Consider the following 21521-nt stretch of genomic DNA (forward strand, 5'->3'; position numbering starts at 1 on the left):
GCTACTTCAGCATTTAAGTATGTTTGCAAGAATTGTAGCAGAGTCTGGAATGATGGCAGCTTTTCTATTTAATTCTTTGAGGCTCTTACTCCTTGCGAAAGAGCATTTAGAAGTTGTGTTTTTGTCTGATGAAATATATTTCTTTAACTAAGGCCAATAACAGAGTGGAATCTTGTTCTGGAAAGATGCCAGAATCTCTTGAGGAGGCACAAGGGTCATCTACCAGATACAAATATCTATCAGCTGAAAATGCTTGACTGTGCCATGGATGCCTGTATTAACCTTGAATCCTGGGAAGAAGCATTGTATTATGGCTGCAGGACTCTGGAACCATACAGGTAAGGGATGTAATTGGTTCAGCTGGTTCCAAAGATAGGGGAGAGCTGGCTGTCTCATTAAAAGTGAAGACTGTGCTTCATCTTGATACTTCCTTCTGGTTTTATTTCTTGTGTGTATCTTGCATTGCTTTCTAGGTTAGTGAATGAGGCAGGATGCTCATTCTGCTTTTCAGTCAGGCTGAAAGCAAATAAAAGGATAACAGGAATTATAATAATAAAAACTTATTATTATCTCCTTGCTTTTTCATGTGTTCAGATGCTGCCCCATCCCTGATTAGAAACTAACTTTCTGTTTCAGGCTCCATTGACATAAGGGTATGAGTTTTTTATGCTGAGACAGGGCAAAAGTGTGAGGGACGGGTGGCTGGTTGAAATAATGTGTATTCTCTGTATACTCTATGCATAGATTTTACAGAAAGAATAAAAAAGTCTTGCAAAATGCAATTTCAGCTGGAAATTAAAAAGCTCCTGGTCCTTGTTTTGGGGGGAGATCACGGAGGTGAAGTACTTGCTTTTCTCCTGATCAGTACTTGTTTCTGTGCTCTGTGCTGGGAGAGTTTCTGAATCTGATGGTCTTTTGTTGATAAGGAAGGATAGTCTAGTTGATACATCATGTTCATGCTTTAAGTTGATTGGAGCCTGGAGCTGTAACTTTGGTCATTTAAGAGAGAAAGGGCAGGTGCTTCTGCTTTGGTCAGTGTGCAAAAAGCTTAGAAGACTCACATCTTTGAGTTCTGAATAGTTGCATTGTTTGTAACTAAGTGTAAGCCTGTGCTGAGTGTCCAGGTACAGTGGCATTCACGCATGAATGTTCATTCTCAGGAAGGTATATTTTAGAGCATCCTTTTCTTCTCTGTTGGGGCACCACGTGATGTTTCAATGTACTGTGTGATGTTGAGAAGCATGAGGGTTATGCTAGAGCTGAACAATATGCTCTGCTGTGAATATGAACATTTCAGGTGTTATATATTTTCCCTAATCAAATGGAGATGCCATCAGCATTCAGCATTTTGCCTGAGGAAATCCCATATGGCAGCCTGTTTCTGAATAAAACCCAGGGCTTCACTTGAGGAACATAGTGTTTCAGAGCTTTCACTAAAAAGTGATCATTGATAAACCTGCATAGGCTATGGTGCATCACAACTGTGGAGTAGCTCTTTGTTCATAATGATTTTCATTTTAATAGAGGAGGACATGAGTGCCTAAAAATTTTCACATTTCTTCAGGGTGAAATTCATGTTGTGCATGTCCCACTTAACCTTTTATACAGGGCTTATGTAGTACTGCAGCAGTACATGCTTCCTGCCAGTGTTCTACCTTGTGGCACACTTCAGATGAACAGAGTAGTCTGCATGTTTAAATGTTCCCCTAATAAATAAAAAACCCCAAACCTCAGTTGTTTTGGGTTGGATTTTTTATGTTGTTAACTCAGATCTTCACAACTGAAAACTGAGCTTTTTTTTTCTGCAGACATTTCTGAGAGCAGAGATTACAGTGAGACCAAGTGCAGTTTTACCAGATAATTTAATAAAGCTTTCTCTGTTTTGCTTGCTGAAGTGTACCATAGTTTTCAAGCTGTTTCGTGCAGCAGTTTGGAGATGAAGGATTTGACTGTGCATCCAATTAGCATCTCTTAAGGTAATAATTATTTACATGAGATATTTGACCTTTTTTTGTGCCTTGGAGAGCTTGTCATTATTCTCTCCTCACCCAAAAGCATTTTCTTTAAGAGAGATTTTTAGTTGTTTCTTCTTCTTTATACCTTCAAGTCATCACTACAAGCTTTGACACACCTGAAACAAAATCCTCAGTTTCTCATTACAACAAATTGTGCCCTAAGCAGCAGGAGAGCAAATCCTAGGAAATCCTTTGGGATACATTGAATTTCTCCTGTTGAATCAATCTACTGCTTGGCTGCTCCTGCAGTTCCATTATAGCTACCTATTTTCCTTTCCTCAGCTCTGGAAAAAGTATTCATACAGATCTCCACAGGGAATCACCTGAGAATTCGCACAGTCCATATAAATAGGAAATCATTGTTACAACTTTAAAGGCTCTGGAGATTTGGTCAGAACTAGTTTTAATTTCAGGTAATGTGTTTATTGTGCATTTTCCATTTCTTTAGCAGCAGGATTAATTTTCAGTGCTGTGTGACACATTGTATCATAATGTATGTTTTCATTATGATGGTTGCTGACTTTTTCAGAATGATCCACTTCATGTAAGTGGCAGAGATAGCCTACATAAAACTGATTTGTCATGCTGGACACCAGGCCCAGTGTTTTAGGCAGCAATAATAACCCATTAGGAGCATTGTTCAGGACCCCTGAAATAGTTTAGCAAAAGGAAAGGAAGAGGAAGTGTCTGCCAAGACGAAAAACTGCCTTCTCCTTTTGTGCCGAACTGTAGCCACCCATTTTTTGTTAAAACCTACAACATGTAGTTTCACTGACTAGCCTAAGCCAAGCATATCTATATGGTTTTCCTAGTAAATGCCACATTAATAGCCTGTCTGTCCAAGAGCCTTAACCAAAGCTAAGACATTTGCCTAAGTGAAAGCTGCCCCATGTCATAGTCAGCACTCAGCAGCTTGCAAAAATAAACTTCCTTTCAAAAATCCTCATGAGCCTTAACCACAGAATAACAGAACATCAGCAAGAGGTGTTACATGGGTTTGTCATGTCTCAGTTAGCACATTCACACCGTGGTCTGTCTGCTGCTCGTGAAGGATCAGATTCAGAGATACTGAGAAAGACAGATTTCCCTTAGGTTAGCTCAGAGGAAGGACCCAGCATTTAGCCCTTACATTACTGACAAGTCACATATGTTCTGGGGATTAGGTTTGGGGTATATTTTCTCCTTGTCTCAAGTATTCAGTGCTTTACACTGCTGGCAGAGAGTGGAAAAATGCATCTGTTGTAAAACTCAGCTGGATGTCCTCAGCTATTGTGACATGGGTAAGAGGAGGAAAAGAAGTAACTATGTGACACCACAGGCCTGCTGGGATTACCTGCCGGATAACACCATGTCACCTCTTTGGGCTCATGGGACATCAGGTTTGGTGAGATTCTGATACAGAGACAACAAAAATGTTCATCGATTCCTGCTCTGCACTGCTTATAATCCCCTGCTGAATTTCAAGCTAATGTAGAAATCCCACTGATTTTCAGATGGGTTGTTTTAATTGAAAACCCTTCATCTCCAGAGCTGCAGCATTAGAAGTAACTGGAGGGCTTCAATATAACAAAAGAAAATTCCTTCTTTTCATCCCGTACAGAAGTGTTGTGCAGAAGTGCTGCTCTGGCTCTTCACCCAGCAGCCTTGCACGTCCTTCCCCCTCCAGCCCCTCTCCACTGAGTCAGCACAAATTCAAGGCTTGTGCAATGTGACTGCTCTGCTTCTGCAGTGGGAGGGAGCTGCGTAGGTGCAAGCACCCCACATCTGTGTTATCTGTGCATCATTTGTCTACCTTTCTACCTCCTCCTATTCTCCATCCCTTCCAGTAAGATTTTGTAGTACCCCATTACTTCACCTTTTGTTAGTGACCGAGTTCATTTAGGGAACAGGGAAAGCAATCCCAGTGAGTGCAATTTGGGATTGTTCTGCAAAGGGCTGGGTTTAAGAACAGTGGCTGGTGTGTTCTTGTCTTTTTCTGAGAACATGGTTGAATTTTCATTGGGTTAATGAAATACCAGCCAGGAATTTTTGATTAAGAATTCTAATTCAATATATATGATGGTCTGTATTTTCTAAGTATGTGAACTTCAATCAAAAGGCAGATTAAAAATTGATGGTTGCTATAGTATCCTTTTCTTGAATCATGATCTTGTAAAAAAGTCATAAAAAAGCTATAGAAGTTAATATTCTTGGAAAAAACTCTAAACCTATCTTCTCTTCTTCAAGAAGAATTTCCAGTAAAGAGTCTGACTTTCTTTTGGTCTGGTTTTTCTCCCTTTTTGAATGCATTTAGAAAAAAAAAATCCTGTTTTTACAACTATGTGTTTTGCAATACACGTGATACATGCATTGACTGGAAATAATCTTTTTTATCAAATATCTTTGATTCTTTACTGAGCTCAACAGACTTCTGTGTACTGGCTAGTTCTGAGGCATTTGAATTGAATTTGTTTTTACATTAAAAGCTCGGGAGCCGAAAAATATCCCCAAAACGGCACTGCAGTGATAACCAGGGCCGCTGGGGGATGCTCCTGCTTAAGGGTTACAGGCCGGGTTCGTCGCCAGTCGGCACCCTGGTTATGGAAGGTCCCCCGGGGGTTCGAGCGTGGCTGCCGGGTTTCTGAACCTAGAGACAGTACTAATTCCGTGACCAAAGTTCAATGTCTTAATCATAAACCATCAGTTGTAAACATAAATCTTACCTCTGGGATCACCCGAGAGGGAGAGAAAAATGTCAAGGTGGAGAAAGCAATTTAAAGAAATAATGAAACAAAGAACAGAAAGAACTAAATCTTCCTTATTCACTTTGCTGGGGGTTTTAGAAAATGTCCATGGCATTTAATGTTTAGAGTAAAATGTGTCAAAAGAAGAGGAAAACCCAGTATAAATAAGAGAGTGTATTGTCTCTGGTTAATTAGAGGTAATTATTCCAAAAGTTCCAAAAGACAGATGTTTGTAGCAATATTTACACAATTTTTGGCTTCATTGTACCTATTTTGTCCATGCACAGGGATAATGCTTGTCACTGGGCTGATATGTTTAGGAATCCATTAAAACACTTCAGCAGCCCATTTCTGCCTTCCATTCTTCCCTAATTCCTGCCCTCCACTCCCAACAGCCTTTTCCAAAAAAAATGAAAAAGAGAGGTTTTACATCTGAACTCTTGTGCCGAAGTTATCTGTGACCTGATCAATCCCTTTCCCATGTAGGAATTGGATTTTCTGTTTTGCTGGCTGCTTGCTGTGTATGTCTGTATAGCATCATCACCTTCAATTCTTTGGTTCTTTCCTAGTTTTGTTTTTTTTGTATGTTTCCATAACAACCATGAGTTGTCCCCCAAAGTGATACTGACCTGCATGATCCTCAATGACTTCCATAAACTCACACTCCCATAAGTGCTCCCCCTTCTACCTTTCTTTATTTTCACATATTGTGCGTATGGGTAAAAATTCTTACAATTCTCTCCACTCACACCAGCTGGTTTTTGGGTATAATTTTGATGCCACTGGTTTGTCCAATAGACTCTAACACACATGAGTAGATGTTCAGCAACAGCGGTGTTAATTTGCAGTGCCTTTTTCAGTGTATACCACATTTCTTAGGCTAAGATTTCCTTAAATAGCTTCATTGCTGCAAGATTTTTGGGTCAGTGTATGTCCAGTAGCTCAATGTTTATATACTGGTGCCTACTATCTTCAGTTTTAGCTTCAAGTTTCAGGTTTAGTTTCTAGTTTCATCATTCATTTATGTCAAGAACTATTTGAATTTGAATTTTACAGATAGTGATCTCCTAGTGATATTAGTGAACTAAATCACTAAGTTTCCCAGAGTTGCATATTTCTCTGACACAACTGCAAGTGTTGATTTCTTCATTTCTCACACAGCATTTCCAGGTGTTCTTAGATTTCACAGATCTTGAAAGCTCTGTGTTCTTTGCAATGATAACTTCATTTGCAGGGATTTTTTTTTTTTTTTTTTTTTTTTTTTTTTTTTTTTTTTTTAACTGTAGGATCACTTTCAGATTAAGATGTTAGACCATCCAGAGAGGTTCATGCTTTATCTTGAATAAGGATTTCGGTCCCCATCTGTCTGCCTACCAGGGCCAAAAGATTCAGTTTGCTTTTGGTATTTCTTGGTTTGTTTGCTTTTCTTTTTTACTTAAGCAGTAATAGTTGGTATTTTTGTCTTGTAATCAGGGGTTCCTTTCTTGGTTTTTTGTATATGCATGCTTGCAATTTACAAAGTAAGGACTTATGCAGCCATTGCCTGAGCTCTTTTCATTAGTCTGCTTGCTAGTACACACTAGTTAAAGGACACACTTAAAAAACAGAAGCGAGTATATGCATGAGCAGTTATTACAAAGACGTGTGTGCTGTGAAAAAAAATGGAACATACTTATTCTACTGAAACAATTTTGAGAACAGTTTTGGGGAATTCACAGTGTCTGTATGGATTTTGCTAAGAAAAAAGTGGAATTGATGGCATACCGATTCTAAACAAAAGTTTGGTAAGAACCTAAATTTAAATGAGGTTGGGAAGTGATTTCAAGGGAGCAATTAACAGTTAAAAAATAGAGACATATGAAACATCTGTGGCATTTTGGATTCCTTTGACAGTAACTGAACATTGCTTTGCAAAAGCTGCTTTAGAGGTAGAAATCATTGTGAAAGGGAGAAAAAAGGGAGGAGAATCACTTAAAAAGACAGATAAATTACAATTCTATCTCTGATGAAAGAGAAAAAAAGAGAGGGCATGAAGGAAATAGGAGCGGAGAAGCTATAAGGAACAATGCATTCTCTGAGGGGAGAATTAGGAAGAGTCTGATTTTAGTTGTAAAATACCGATTTATTTGTTAGAATAAATTTTCAATTTGAGTTGAGGAAGCAAAGAGAGGAATCTTGGCAATATTTCCAAGGAGGAAATCACTTAAGAGTTTCTTGTGGTAGAGATGCGAACAGTAGTGAAAAAGTAAAATTGTGGTATTTAAGCAAGAAAACAGAGATAATAGAGATAAAGGCTGAAAAAGATGAAAAGTTTTTCCCCATTGAAAAACTGGAAAAGTTACTGGAAAGGAAAAGCATAGTCATGAGGAAGAGGAGAGGAGAGGAGTAGTGGATAAGGAGAGCAAAGAAATTGAAGAACGTAGTTTGTTTAAAGGGTGAATCAATGTGAATGGCCAGGAGAGTGAGAGATGGAAAGATGGTGCTTTGAAGAGGGGTGTGCTGAGCCTGAAAATCAAAGGAGGTATTGTCAAACAAGAACCATGACAATTAATTACTAAGTTCCTAATGAAATGATCCATCCAGCAGGGAATCCAAAGAATGAAGATCATAGAGGTTCTGTAGTAAAATAGGTGATGCTGACCAAAGCTGAAATTTCACAGCTTTCCTATCAATGGATTTCCTATCCATTGATAGGAAAATGAAGAATAAAATAAGGCATGTAGATGGGAGGAAAATGAAAGTTACTGCAGTGAGCAAATCCTAGAGACTACACAGTTAGTGATGTGATGGTAGACTATAAGCTCACAGGATCTTGAATTTGCCTGTTATTGAGTAAAAGGGCTAAAATGTTGTGGGAGATGTAATTGGGAATGCTTTACTTGGATATACCTGAAAACCAGGAATATCCTTATTTTTGGGTGCATATGGTTACCTTTGTTAACAGGTCATGCATATTCCTGTCCACCATAAGAAATCCCTGTGAGCTTTGTTTCACCTGACCTGGTCAAGGTCTGTTAATCAGTTTTCCTTAACCCCATAAAACCAGAAAGTCCAGTGTTTCTATACAAAGAACATTGGTGGTATCAAAACTAATTCTAAATTATCTAATGCTGGTTTGAGAACCAACATAGCCACATGAGGATAGCACTCTGCCTTAGGTAATGAGCAGTAGAATTGTGCCACAGGGAAATGCTGAGAATACCAACTACTACGGAAACACTACTTGTGCTACCTCGTAAATACAGCAGTTTACAGCCTTCAGAAATTTAGCCAATGCTTAATCTTTCTTCTTACTTACCTGGACAGCATCTAATATTGGATTATGCAACTTCAAGTGAAAGAATTGATGTTGTACTGACCTTCTGGTCAATGGTAAAACCCCTCTGCATGAATACCCTTGACTGCCACAAAAGGTGCTTCCTTTCCACTCTGGTTTTCTATTAGAAATTCCATCTGCTTTAGGCCAGGATCCCAACTACTATCTGCTGGTATCCAGCCCTGAGATGCTTTTCAGCTTTCAGATAAACCAGTTCCATGGTTAAGGAGGTGATTCAGTGCTTCTTCTCTCTTCTTCTTTTCTTCCCTGAGTATACTGGAACCTCTTTTCTAGGGTTCAGTTTGTCATTTTATCATCAGGCAAGACACAGAAGCCTGAATCAGCTTTATTTATGTGACTTTGAAGATGAAAGTAGGAAGGAAGAAATGAAAAGCAAATGATTTTGGGTAGAGAGCAGAACAAAGATGGTAACCGATTACAAATGCTGGAAGGCTAAAAAAAAAGGCAGGCTGTAGTGCTGCTAAGGAAAAAGGTTCACAGAAACAGAAAGTTGCTGCCCAAAGGGCCATGCAAGAGAAATATATCAAACAGGAAAGAATCACCCTCAGAAAATAGTGCAAGTCCACTGATTAATAATAAAAAATGCATATTTTAAAACCAAAATAAAGTCATCTTCAAGGGATGCAATGCCCATGTGTCCAGAAAAGGAAGAGTATGGGTATATGATATAGGCAACCAAAGAACAATGACAAGAAGCCTAGAAATATCAAAATTAGGGTGAAAAGACCTTTCTTGTAACTCTTTCCCATCATCACAAAAGATCAAAAAGGGAGAGGGCAAAGCAAATGGCTATTTGCCACAGTTGCAAACACTCTCCTAAGAGGAAAATCAGCTTTCTCTAGCCATGCAGTGTGCTCTTGGAGGATACGGCTGATGGGCTGCCAGAAGTGAAGATAAAGTTCTGGAATCAAAGTGTTTTCATTGTAGCAACATCATGAATTCATTTATATCTTAATTCAGGTGTGTTGAATGATGCACACCAAGGATATATTGTTCTTCTAAGGCTGGCCAGCCTTTCAGAAACCTTCTGAAAACTGGCAAAAGTGACAGCCAACAAGTGGAAGCGTCCTGAACCAGGTCTTTCTACTTGAATCACTGCTGATGAAATAGAAAAGAGAAAGAAAAAAAAGAAATATTTTCATGCAATAGTGTGCTTGGCAGACTTTGAAAAATGGAATTAGATCCTACTTTGCTACAAAACAAAAGTCTCAGTATATACAGTCATAAAAAGGAAAAAATATTTAGGAGATTAATTTTCTCAGCATAGGGCTAATTTGCAAGATTTACCAAAGCATTTTGCAGAGTACTTCGCTTTAGACAGTGGCACAAATTATATGTTATAAAAATGTTTATGTAGATATGACTGAAGACCTTGCTTAAGAAGAATGGAAAATTGATGCATATTGTAGTTTGAGATCTTTTGAAACACAGACATTGTGTCTTCTGAAATGCAACACAACTTCTCAAATCTTACCAAAAAATCACAGAGTAACTTATGACCAGGGGAATGCCCTACTAAATAGTTGCATGGCCTGATGACTAGAGCTAAAGATAAGTTATCTTAGATATTTGTCTCAGTACCACACAAGCATAAGGTATCTTATTTTTCAAAGGATTTCAAAATGCCTAACCAAGTTGGGTAATATTACCTCTACCAATTCAACATCTCAGAATTTTGAGATGAAAAACAGGTTTACATGCTTTTACAGTAAGATAAAATCCTGAATGCATACTCAAGCTTTATCTGTTGTTACCTGTCTGGATGCAGTTCATCTGTGTATTGTCTTGCTGGCAAGTTTTCAGTTCAAGCGAGCTCTACTAATGCTGAATGTTTATCAAGAGATGCTATTAAATTGTGTTAGGTAGCTTGTGCCAGTAGAGAAAAAAAACAGAGGTGGAGGGGGTGGGAAGTGTGGATGGCAAGGTCTTTTCCGTGTGGGAGAGCATCAGCATTAATTTGTGACACAAAAGTATTATGATGAAACTAAAACTGTTGATTTTTTAAATACCCCATGCTTTCAACCCCCTGCCTTGCTCCGAAAGCAGCACTGTCCCAAGGAAGTACTCCTGACTTCTGATACCTTGAGGAGAACAAGAAAGTCCAGTGGTTAACCTATGATGTGTTAAACTATGTCCATCAAAGAACAACCAACTCCAGATACTGCAGTGGAACAGGACTTTTCCCATCTTGTTTGCAGTGGTGAGGACTGTCACTGTTCTTGACCTTTGCATCTGAAAAACACCAGGGTAGAGCATTGACTGCATCCAGTGACACTAAAAAAACCCACAGCAAGTTGCACTCAGACCCTGCTAAGCTAAACAAAAGAGTGACAAAAGTCTCTCATAAATTGAAAGGACACATCTTCATGGAAATCAGGGCTGGCTTGTGGATCCCAATCTCACTACAGCGCTCAGCAACATACAATTCACTGGGAAAAGCACTTCACCGGGAGTCAGTCTCTTCTCCCAGGTAACATATGGCAGGATGAGAGGAACTGGGCACAAGGTGAAACAGGGGAGGCTTTGATTGGATATTGAGAAAAATTTCTTGACTGAAAGGGTGGTCAGGCATTGGAACAGGCTGCCCAGGGAAGTAATGGAATCACCATCTCTGATGAAGTTTTCAAAAGCTGTGTGGATGTGACACGTGCGGATATGGTTTATTGAAGTTTCATAGTCCTGGGTTAACAGTTGGACTCAATGATCTTAGCGGTTTTTTCCAACCTTTATGATTCTAAGTTTCACTGTTGGTGATAACTGTGTGATGTATGAAGTGGGAGATCAGTCTGCCTAGGGAGTGAATTACTGAGCTTTCTTCTATGAAATCTATTTCAGTGGTCGGATAAATAAATATTTACCAGATAGAATGCAGAAAAAATTTGCTTACATTTTTCCTGCTGTTCACCCCAAAAAGCTATCCCTTCCTTTTTGTGTCCTGTATTTAATCATCAAACAAGATGAAGTTCTTGACTACTCTGAACTGATAGAGCTTGGTTTACATCAAGTAAGGATGCAAAGGATTTTCCATGAAACTTCACTTTTCTCCCAAGCACAAATGCAGACATTTCTTGTGTGTGTTTATGTTTGCATATACTCAAACCTGTTCCTCTTGCTGTCACTGCTTCCTAACCAGGTAAATCCACAATTAACTGGGTATCTTTAGAAAGCTGTGTTGTATTTTACTTCAGTTTTTCAGTTAATACTGGTTTTTATATATTAGTTCCTGTCTTTGCAGTTCTTTTACCAAGATTTCTTCATAATGGATTCAAGCAAAAATACGCATGCTTAAGCCAGACAAGTTGCATTCCAGTAAACAGCACGTTCCTTTGGCCCTTTCTGCAAGCTCCTCAGGTGGCTCGTCCCTGGCTCTCAGGGCTACCCTTTGGCAAATTTCTGCTTACTTTTGTTTAACTGAGGTTGACAAAGGTAATTTGATTTCCAGGGTCTTTGGCAGTGGTAGTGACAGCGATGGCTTAAATAGAGATACCTTAGCCTGTTCCTGAAACAAAGTTAGTGTGTTGTATTCAAGGCCATAAGACTACCCCAGCTTGTGATTAAGTGCTTAGTGAGTTCCATTTCCTTATAAGAACATGTGTAAGAACCCAAGAATGTATGCCACAAGTGAACTAAGCATTAATCTGTCAGCAGCTTAAGTGTGTTTGGGATAGTGCAATGGAAATATGTGGTATAGTGACACAGTGTTTGTTCTCTGGGAAGCACTTAAGAGCAGATGGAACCTGTAAAATGGATTGATTTGTGAAAGTGTGCAGCTTCTATCAGATTTGCTTGATGCTTACTTGTTTTAACCCAAATAAACACAGGCCATATGTGTTTGAATTTTCAGTAAGGTGCTGGTAGCTACATGTGGGGAGCCCAACATTAATAAGTGCACAGAAACTCATAATGAAGGGACTTCTGTTTAAAAGCCATGTTTCTCTCCTAAAATGATGAGATGAGTAAAAATTAGCATATAATCGAGGATATATCCTAAGGAACTGAAAAAAAAAAGATTAGGGATTTGAGAATATAAAGAATACAATGCTGGAGTCTCATTACAGTTAAATGGAAATTTAAGTCCATAGCAGGCATGTCTTAAAATTCTGGTATAAATAGCAGATATAAATATATAATAGAAATAATATCAATAACATCTATAAAAATGAGGTACTGTTGTATGGAAATTACATCAAAATCTGTAACAGTTTTTAATTAAATGTTAAGTATCCTGCAAATCTGTTGAATCACATTGTAAAACTCTGTGGACAATGATTGCAAGTTGAATTCCATTAGGGTATGTATGTAAGGAAGACATTACGTTTGCATCCTTAAAGATGACTTTCTGGTCTCTTCCACCTCTTACCTGAAAAATAATAATTCCTACGTCAAGATCTGGATGACTCTTATATTTATGCAATGCTTTACCACTACTTTAAGGACATTGAGTTGTGTGCCACTGCAGCAGCAACAGTTTATTTTTTCTGTTTCAGAATTTGGATGAAGTTGAACCTTGGCATGGAATTTGCAGACAGCCTACATTGACTTTTATCTAGTTGTTTTATACCAAACTAAATCAGTTTAATAAGTGAACCAAAAGAAAGGCTAGGTTTTCATTTTTTGAAAGCAGGCATATCAATGCATCTGCCAAAATTAAAAAGAGTTTGTGGATTTCTGCCATCTTGCCTTCTGTGTAGTGCAGAATTTCTGTACCTGCAGCACAGATCTTGTTTCAGCTGATTGCGAGAAATTTGCCTGGGGTGAACAGAGTATGAGTAAGAAATAATATTAAAAATGTATCTCTGGAAATATAATTCTACTCTTGTGAATTGTGTGTGCTGCAGTCTTCAGTTAACTTTAAAACTACATTTTATGTGTTCTTTAGGGTACAGTATATAATATTCTACTACGCTATTTTGCATGTGGTGTTGGTAGAACACATCCTTAGCATGATTTTGAAAGGCTCAATAAAAGTCATACCTCTTCCTAAGAGAATCTTGGCTATGCAAAATATGACAAAATGTGTATAGCTGCGCAAAAAAACACAGACCCAAACCCTCAGTTGTTCCCAGAGCCAATATTGTGTCATGAATATTCTTTCTACCCAGAGCACTGGAGAGCAGAATGGCAAGGTCCAGGGACATGCCATAAAAGAAAGATTGCCATACATTGTCCCAGTAAGAGCTTGCTCTTTCATCAACCAGTAAGAAATTAAAGACATTTCAGTGTCAGTGAGGCTTCTCTGATTGTGTTATCTGTGTGTGTACCTTTGCTTGTTAGTGCTACCTAGCAACTTGCATAAAGACAAAGATGTCAAGTGTATGAGGTTCCTACAAGTCAGGAGAAGATAAGAGGCCACGTGTAGAGTGTCTATAAAGACAGAAGTTGTTAAAGCTCATGTTTGAATGTATTAGTAGACACCAAAATATCCACATAGCAAAAAGCAGTTTTTTATGTCCTGGTGCAGGGGAAAAAGCTCCACCCCTGTCTTAGCATAAAATAACCACAAGTCACAAGGAGTTTGGTTAATTTAGGTGTTCCTACAACTAGTTGAAACCTGTGATTCTGCTGCTCTCCTCAGTGGCACAGCTATAGGCAGAAGCTAAACCCATCACTCCTATTGAGGAAAGGGTACAAATGATATGAAAGAGCCATAAAGAGCAGCAAGTGTATTTCTTTTTTCAGAGACCATATTTCTCTAAGAAATTATGCCATCAGAGCTCAACATCTGCATTTAATACACATAGTGCTCTGTGATATTGCATCTCAATGAATGCTTTAGATGAACAGAATTTACATAGTATCAGTGAAAACATTTGTTTTCCTGCCTGCTTTTTGTGCTATGGAATTGTGGATTTGGTCTGTTTTAATTATTTTTGTTTTGTTTTTAATGTATGGAAAAAAAAATACCATGATTAAAAAGGGGAAAAAATTTAAAACTGAGGAAAATCTTAAATTGTGTCTGCTGTTTCAGTGTTACTTGAAGATCATGTGGAAGAAAAAATCATTGCACTCACAGCAGTTCTTCCATTATGTGGAAGAAAAAGTCAGTGCATACACAGCAGTTCTTAGTACACTGCCTGGACGAGGTTTGTTAAGTCTGCATTCTTTCATATATCAAAGTCAACACAGTCTTTGACAATGTTTTTGGAAAAAGTTCAAGGCCATCAGGTGGAATACTTGGCATTGTTGTAGTTATTGGCAAAGTTCTCTTGGCTTCCTTAAGGCTTGAGTTTCATCTCCTGTGCTGGTTCTAGATCAGTCAGCTGTAGATGGCTCATGGATGAGTCATAGGGAAATGTCCCCAGTATTTTCAGAGCTGTCATGTCTCACATGCCAGGTGGGAAACTTGGTCTTCTGACCTCTTCCTTTGTACTCCCCACCCCTGGCAGAGTGGCTGTTGCTTGTCTTTTCTACATCTGTCGCATCTGACAAAAAAGATCCCTGGGAAAAATCAGCTGGAAAAATTTATTGCTGGATAATTGGTTATTCAGGAGCAATGCTGCAACAGGTCCTTCTCTCTTATGTGCCTGGAAGTGCAGTCAGTCACAGGCCCATGCACTTGTCATCCTATGCATGAATCTCGTGTGTGTGGTTCCTGTAGTGTGTTACTCTGCCTCCGATCTCTATGGGAAAGTTCACTTTCATAAATTCAAGACCTGACTCCTTTCACATACATAACTTTTAAATTAGCTAACTTCTCTGTGAGCTACACTTACAGTTTTTGATCACTGCAGGAGTTTTTGTTACAGTGTGTTGACAGATGTTTCTATTTCTCCCTGAGTTCAATGAATCTGCTCTTTACTTTTAGCATAGTCACGTTTTGCATTTTTGCTTTATTCTCAATAGTTGAAGATACCTGCTTTTCACAGCCTGATGGAGATAACATATTATTTTATCATGTAACCCAGAAAAGCAGTTACTTAGAAAGCAGAGAAAATTTTGTGAGCCATCATTATAACACTCTTCACTGTGTAATGCACCTTCTTATGCTAAACAAAAGGATTTTGGATAATTTAAAAAAAAAAAAAAAAGGAACACAACATTATCAAGCTTTTTTTTTTTTTTTTGTTATGAACCTGTAACTTAATATCAGAGACAAAATATACTGAATGAGTTCATGGAAATAAAAATTGAATTTATAATTAAAAATTTGGAAGCTGCACAACTACAATGCTTTCCTTTTGGAAAGCACACTGTGCAGTGTAAGAGTTTGTCACAAACCTTTATAGTCCTTAATAAGCTGGTATTTGTGTACTTAACATTTCTCAGAAACTTTTTTTTTAATAGTGATTATATTGGGCCAGAAGCATCCTAAGATTGTGTATCCATTGGTGTGAAGATGGATACTTGCATGACTGCCACCTTCTTTACTCTTTCACAGCTCTTTGGTTTCAGTGACTTCAGTACAGTGACTTTATTTTGAAATGTTTTTTTTAAAAGCAGACAGAGGTTGGTGGATCAGGGGGACCAGAGGTACTTATACTATTTAACTTGGAGTATTAGAAAAATGAGGCCAGTATGTCCTTAGTAGGAATAAATTCAGCCTCTGACTGATGTGTAATATGGTATTATGTTGTTTGTGGAAGTGCTGTGGATGTTTCATTACAGTCTGAAGGAGCAAGCCCTGATTTCTCTACAGCTTAGTTTTTAATAGCTGCCACCATTGCTCCTTCTCTAGTGTGAAAATATCTCCAGTTTTGTACATTGTCTGCCTTGTGTCACTGTATGTTGCCCTGTTTCATCCCCAATGCCAATCTTTGCTTGCCCCTTGTCCAAGCTATCACTGACCTTTAAGTTTCTGCTGATACAAATCTTACCAGACCAGAGTCAAGTGATACTTATGTAAGATATATCCAACCTTCTGTGTCTAATAAGAATACTACATTATTTCAGAAGAAAAAAAAAACATTAATAGCCATACTTTAAAGAATGTTATCTGGTTTATTCTCCTCCTGAAGACAGCTTGCTAACAAGTCACACAGGAGATCTGTTTTTCTTCGTTGCATGTAAATGTTTGCCTTTTGTAAGCCACAGATTTTCCTGAAGTGCTATCCATAAATGTACAAGGATACAGAAGAGCTGGCTTAAGACATGTGCAATGAGCATATTGGAAATTTGCATTTTGTGGACTCCTCAAATCACAGGATTTCAGCAACCAGCTCGGTATGCTCCTTCTAGCCTTTCACTGCTTGTTAATGCACAGGTAGTTCACGACAGCTGTGACCAGCACCAGGGTAGGTTCTGCCTGTAAAAAGCTCCTGGCATGTTATCTCTAAAGGAAAAAAATACCACCATGCCAGTGCTCAGCCACTAAATTGTTCACTGGTCTCCAGTGCTGAGGGAACTGTTTTTTCATTAGATTTTTACCTCTGACTGATTTTTTATGCTGGTTCACTAAATGATAGCTACAGTGCAGTGTTCATGCAGTACCTGTTAACACATCAGAGAATTTACTGGAACTCTCTAGAATTTTAGATGGGAATAATGAAATTTGTAGTGCAGAAACCAGAGTTTCAGGACCAGAGAATTTATAGCATTTTTCCTGTGTGCATTCCATCATATCTGTCTCAGGGCAAAGCTCACACTGTGTTCTTTACCTTGGGGAATGTACTACTGGTATCTTTATCTTCTGTTATCTTGGTGGTTTAGATTACCAGAACATCTTTGATATTTCTACTTCAGTGCCAAATTTAACTAAAATTGACCAATGGATTCAGAAATTACTAGAGACGAACAGGCAGGCAGATGATTGCCCCATAAATCTTGTTATCAGGCTGAAAAAGGGATTTTTTTTTCCTTGGCTGTCACAGAAGATAAAGCCAGCAGGTCAGGGAAGGACAGGCTTCCAGTAAGATAGAGTGTGACCAGGACATCAGCCTGAGACCATCTGAGTCTGTGTGCATGGGTGACAGGTCACCAATTCCCACATGACCAAGGCATTATCCAGGAACTGTGACAAGGAGGAATTCTAATGAGGGATTTGTTAAAATCTAACAAACCAGTTTTATGGATGTGTATAGGAAGCATACTTTCCAGGTATGAAGGGCAACTTGGCTGCAGAAGGGACAATTTGAAAGTTTAAACTTGAAGGGGTTTTTTCCCTATTAGTGTAACTGAGCAATAACAGCTGAACACCTCAGTTTGTTAGGTACCCTAGCAATGATTAGATGGCTTTAGCTAATCAGTCTGTTGACTGCAGTGGAGCATCAACTTCTTTTTTCAAAGGTGATTTTGGTACCTGCCAAATCTCTGTGAGTTACTTTCTTTTCCATATGGTATTGGTCTCACATGACACCAAACACAGTCTTCCTATTTTCCCATGTTCCCGCCCATCTCAGGACACCTTCCCAGCTACAGGCATGTGTTTTCTTTTCCAATGGCCATCCTTTTTCTCTTAGGAGACAAGCTACAAATGACAAGCAGCAGCAGCCTGCCTGTGTTTGCCCACAAATACTATCACCACTTCCACTACCCAAATGGCATCTTGCTCTAGATAATTCTCACCTCACCTTTGGATGCTTTCCCAACATTTAAAATTGAGATATTTAAATCAAGGGGAGACCCTTGCATAGCCCAAAGCAATCCTCAAGGGACCATATCCTGGGAATTCCTGTATTAGGATAAACCACCATCTTGCATTTTGTAGTTTCCAGTAATGATTTTTCAGGAGCTGAATGTGCCACTCCCCCACAACATGATTCAACTCAGCCGGAGGTCATCGGCCTCCATCAGTGTTATTAAAATTGGTCTTGAACAGAGCAAATTATTAACAGAGCTGAGAAAGGAATGAATAACAGCAAATTTATTTCCCAAAATTACTTCCTCCTTTGCCTTCAGAACAGCCATGAGCATATGTGCAGCTTTCTCAGATTTCTTTTTAGTAGAGTTCTTTAAATGAGTGTATTTTAGAATATTTTATAATATTTTACTACATGACTATATTGTAAGCCTTTAAAACTCAAAGCTCAGATTTTATCCCTCGGGTAAAAATGCTTTCTACCATACTAGCTGAGCATTGAGGCACTTCCAGCCAAATACTGGAGTTTAAAAATGGAGATAATTCTTTCACAAGTTTCTCCACAATCACAAAGTCATCTTGGAATCCTTATTAATGGCTTTAATTATGAAAACCAAGCTTTAACTTTACTAATTCACACATACAACTGGAATATGCATGCTATGAATATTTATTAAGTAGAATTCAAGTTGTCATTGACTGTGAAACAAAATCAAGGACCTGATAAATTCAGTTAAAATGCAGACAAGTATGTTCTACTTCATTGCAAAGTACAGGATATTTTGCACTCTTCTGAAATGAGGGGGGAAAAAAAAGAAGCAGCATATACATTTCCAGATGCTGTTTATGTGATCAAATGCTTAAAATATTTGCAGAGGATTCTTTTTTACTAAACGTAGATTTTTTTTTTTTAACCTTATGGTCTAACTTGCTGTATGGCCTAGTTCAAGATCTAGTTTACCTCTCTTCTGTGTTCTCAACCCTGTTCTCAACCCTGAACTCACACTTTCTGAGTGGTTCCTGACTCCCCAGAGGTACCCAAAATGCTCTACCTAAGCCGTTCATTCTGAAACAGAGAAAAGAAAGGAAAAAGTGTAATGCGGTGTGTTTGTGCTGGATCCAGTGGTACCAGAGATTAAAGTAGCAATCCAGATGTTCAAAATCCCTTAGCTAACCACTGGGTGAGAACAGGACAGTAAATAAATCTTCTGTTGAGGGTGAAAAACCTGGTGTTGGAGGTGAGAAAGTTGATTCAGTGGTTGCACATGCTGACATGCAAGATTGCTGACTCAGGTATATTTTCTTAGCCTGTCTGCCCAAGAAGACAGAAGTGGATATGTGCAAGTGAATTCATGACCCCATCGAGGAGAGCTGACACCAGCCACTGTCTGCTCAGTAAACAAGGCAGGGGGACATAGTAAATGTTCCAGGAAAGACCGTGTTGTATTTTTATTCTGGGGTTTAAGATCTGTGACTGTTTGGTGTTAGAGGCAGTATGGGTCTTCTAGAATCCCTAAGTTCATATTCTTCTTTTTCTCTTTGTCTTGGTACCTAACTCAGACACAGACATCTTTCTTTTCTCTCCCAAATTCTTTTTATACTCCTCACTTCTTCTTTAACTCTGAACTATTTATCTTCAGTTCTTTGCCTCCTCTCTGTCCCTTGGAGAAGAATGAGTTAAGGAGTGTGTGGGTGAGTGAAAGGGGGGTGTATTTATCCTCCTTTATCCCCCATTTCCTCAGCAACTTCAGAGTACAAATATGTGTCATCACCGATGGCCTGTCCTTTTACCACAGGAGATAGACAACCAGTCCTCCTTCCAGTCGCTCCTGTGGGAAAAGGATGAAGACCCTAGAACTTAACTTTTCCTTTGTCCAGTGAAAAGGTTGCCCCTGACACACAAAGTCCTCTCCTACATAAACTGTCATTCCTTCAACCAAGGTGTCAGAGGATCTTTTTCATCTTCCAAGCATGGAGAGGAGAACTATGTCCCATGCTCAGGCAGTGCAGGCAAGAGAAAAATACTCAGCTCACCAGAGCTTGGCTGCTCTATTCCAAATGGACAGATGAGCACCTTGGCACCTGGTTAGAGGGAAATAAAACTGCGAGGGCATCCTCCAAATGTCATTAATTTCCATAGGGTTTGAAAGTGGTTGTCAGAAGGCAGGCTTTCACTGTGGCCCAAGCATTCTCTATACAAAGTGTCTGCAGACTGTCGTGAACTAGAAGAGCTGTTTCAAGAAAGACCTATTTTTTCTGAGAGTAGTTTTACCTTTGTTACCCATCACAGCATTACCTTCCCAAGATTTTTCTGCTGTCTTGGAAAAAAGAACAAGAAAAACAATTTTTAAAAAAGCTGAGTGTAGGAAGGGATTTACATGCTATGGCTCCTTAGTCTGTCATGTCAATTTTTTACCTACACTAAAATTCCTGTGGATTCTATAAAACTTTCTCTTTTACTTACATTTAAAAGGACCAGCAGCTCCCATGGAACTACAGTCTGTGGCTAACTTTTACTTTTCTGGGGAAACTCATCACGTGGACGGTGCAACAAATACTACCCCAGTGCTGCTGTTGAATTGCTGCAGTTGTGTGGTCAATGGAGGGTTAAATGCATTCCCTTGCAGTACGTGCTTTCTTATGAGTTTTCAGAGGTTTTTTATAGAGCTATTTTGTTTTCACCCCTTTCATCTGTTTGTTGTGGATGCCCACATGACCTCCTGAAAATACAAACACACTCTTTTATTTGCAGAGCCTATTATCAGCCTTGTCTTTAGCCTCATGATAAAGGTCAAGTAGATTAGTTAGGGAGGCTCTTGCCTTTCTAAATCCACATTGGTTATCTCCTTTTAGATAATTACTATCCATGTATTTCTCTAATGTGCCCCAGGGTATAGTTTCCATTCCTTGAATACTGCAAGGTTAAATTCATCTACTTTTGACACATTTTGCTGGGTTTCAGCACTGCTAACTGGTTTAATACCAGTGCTTTTGTGATTAGTCATCCTGGACACTGGAAATAGAGCAAATGCTCCAGAAGTATATTATTTTTCAATGCAAATTCTCTAAGAAACACCCATGTTCTAAGAAACACCAGGAAATTATTCTGACTTCTCATGTAACAGTTTTCCAGCTATCCATGCTCTAGCCTCTTCCTTCAGTGCTGTCTTTCCTATTCAAATTCATGCTGTCCATGGAAAACCTGTGGGAGTAAAGGAGCACAGCAATAAGAAAGCAATGACTAATATTAACCTCTGAAACTTCTAGTCAGATTTTAAGATGCCACTGAAACATCAAGGCTTTCCAGGTGCTTGTTTTAAATATATTATTCCAATATTAAAAAACATGCATTTCACAGTTGTTAGGGAAAAAAAATCATAATATATTTCTTTTATTTTGTACTCTTGCATCATGATAATAGTTGCAAGACAAAGTAGAAGGCTTTAAACATATACATGGAAGGTGTCACTCAGAATTACTTATTTCCAATCAATATTCCTTATCTGTGCATTAGCAATTTGGATAACCCTATTTTAAAAGGTGCTTTATCCAAAAAGTTAGCATGTGCTATTTTCCTGGGTTTCCTACTGCTCTTCATCAAAACAGGATGTTTAAAGTGCTGCATAGTATAATATAGAATAAGAAATATGGAGAAAAAAAATATCAAGATCATTTTCCTTTGAAAGAATCCTTTCAAGTCTTTGGTCTGAAATGTGCTAATCAAAATACCTGGTTCTGCCTCATTTATACTTTCAGTATAATATTAATTCCTGATGTGTCAGCCAAGTGAGAGCATTTTCATATTTCAGTTTTGACAGTACGGTATCTTTAGAGGCCAAACCTTTTATTGTGAGATGTATCTTTCCATCAAACCAGCAGTAAGGATTTCTCACAGTGAGTAGCATGGGTTCTTCCAATCATTTGTATCACTA

General features: G+C 38.6%; 1 protein-coding gene across 5 annotated transcripts in view; it reads left to right on the forward strand.

The window, feature by feature from the left end:
- SMYD3 (SET and MYND domain containing 3) overlaps positions 1–21521 on the forward strand; it is a 386960-nt gene that overhangs the window by 337630 nt on the left and 27809 nt on the right. For all 5 annotated transcript variants that reach the window (XM_038132701.1, XM_038132702.1, XM_038132703.1 and 2 more), the window contains one exon: positions 164–338. In XM_038132701.1, the coding sequence (XP_037988629.1) occupies positions 164–338 (175 nt within the window). The remainder of the gene's footprint in view (positions 1–163; positions 339–21521) is intronic.

Source organism: Motacilla alba, chromosome 3 (assembly GCF_015832195.1).
Source record: "Motacilla alba alba isolate MOTALB_02 chromosome 3, Motacilla_alba_V1.0_pri, whole genome shotgun sequence".
NCBI lineage: Eukaryota > Metazoa > Chordata > Aves > Passeriformes > Motacillidae > Motacilla > Motacilla alba.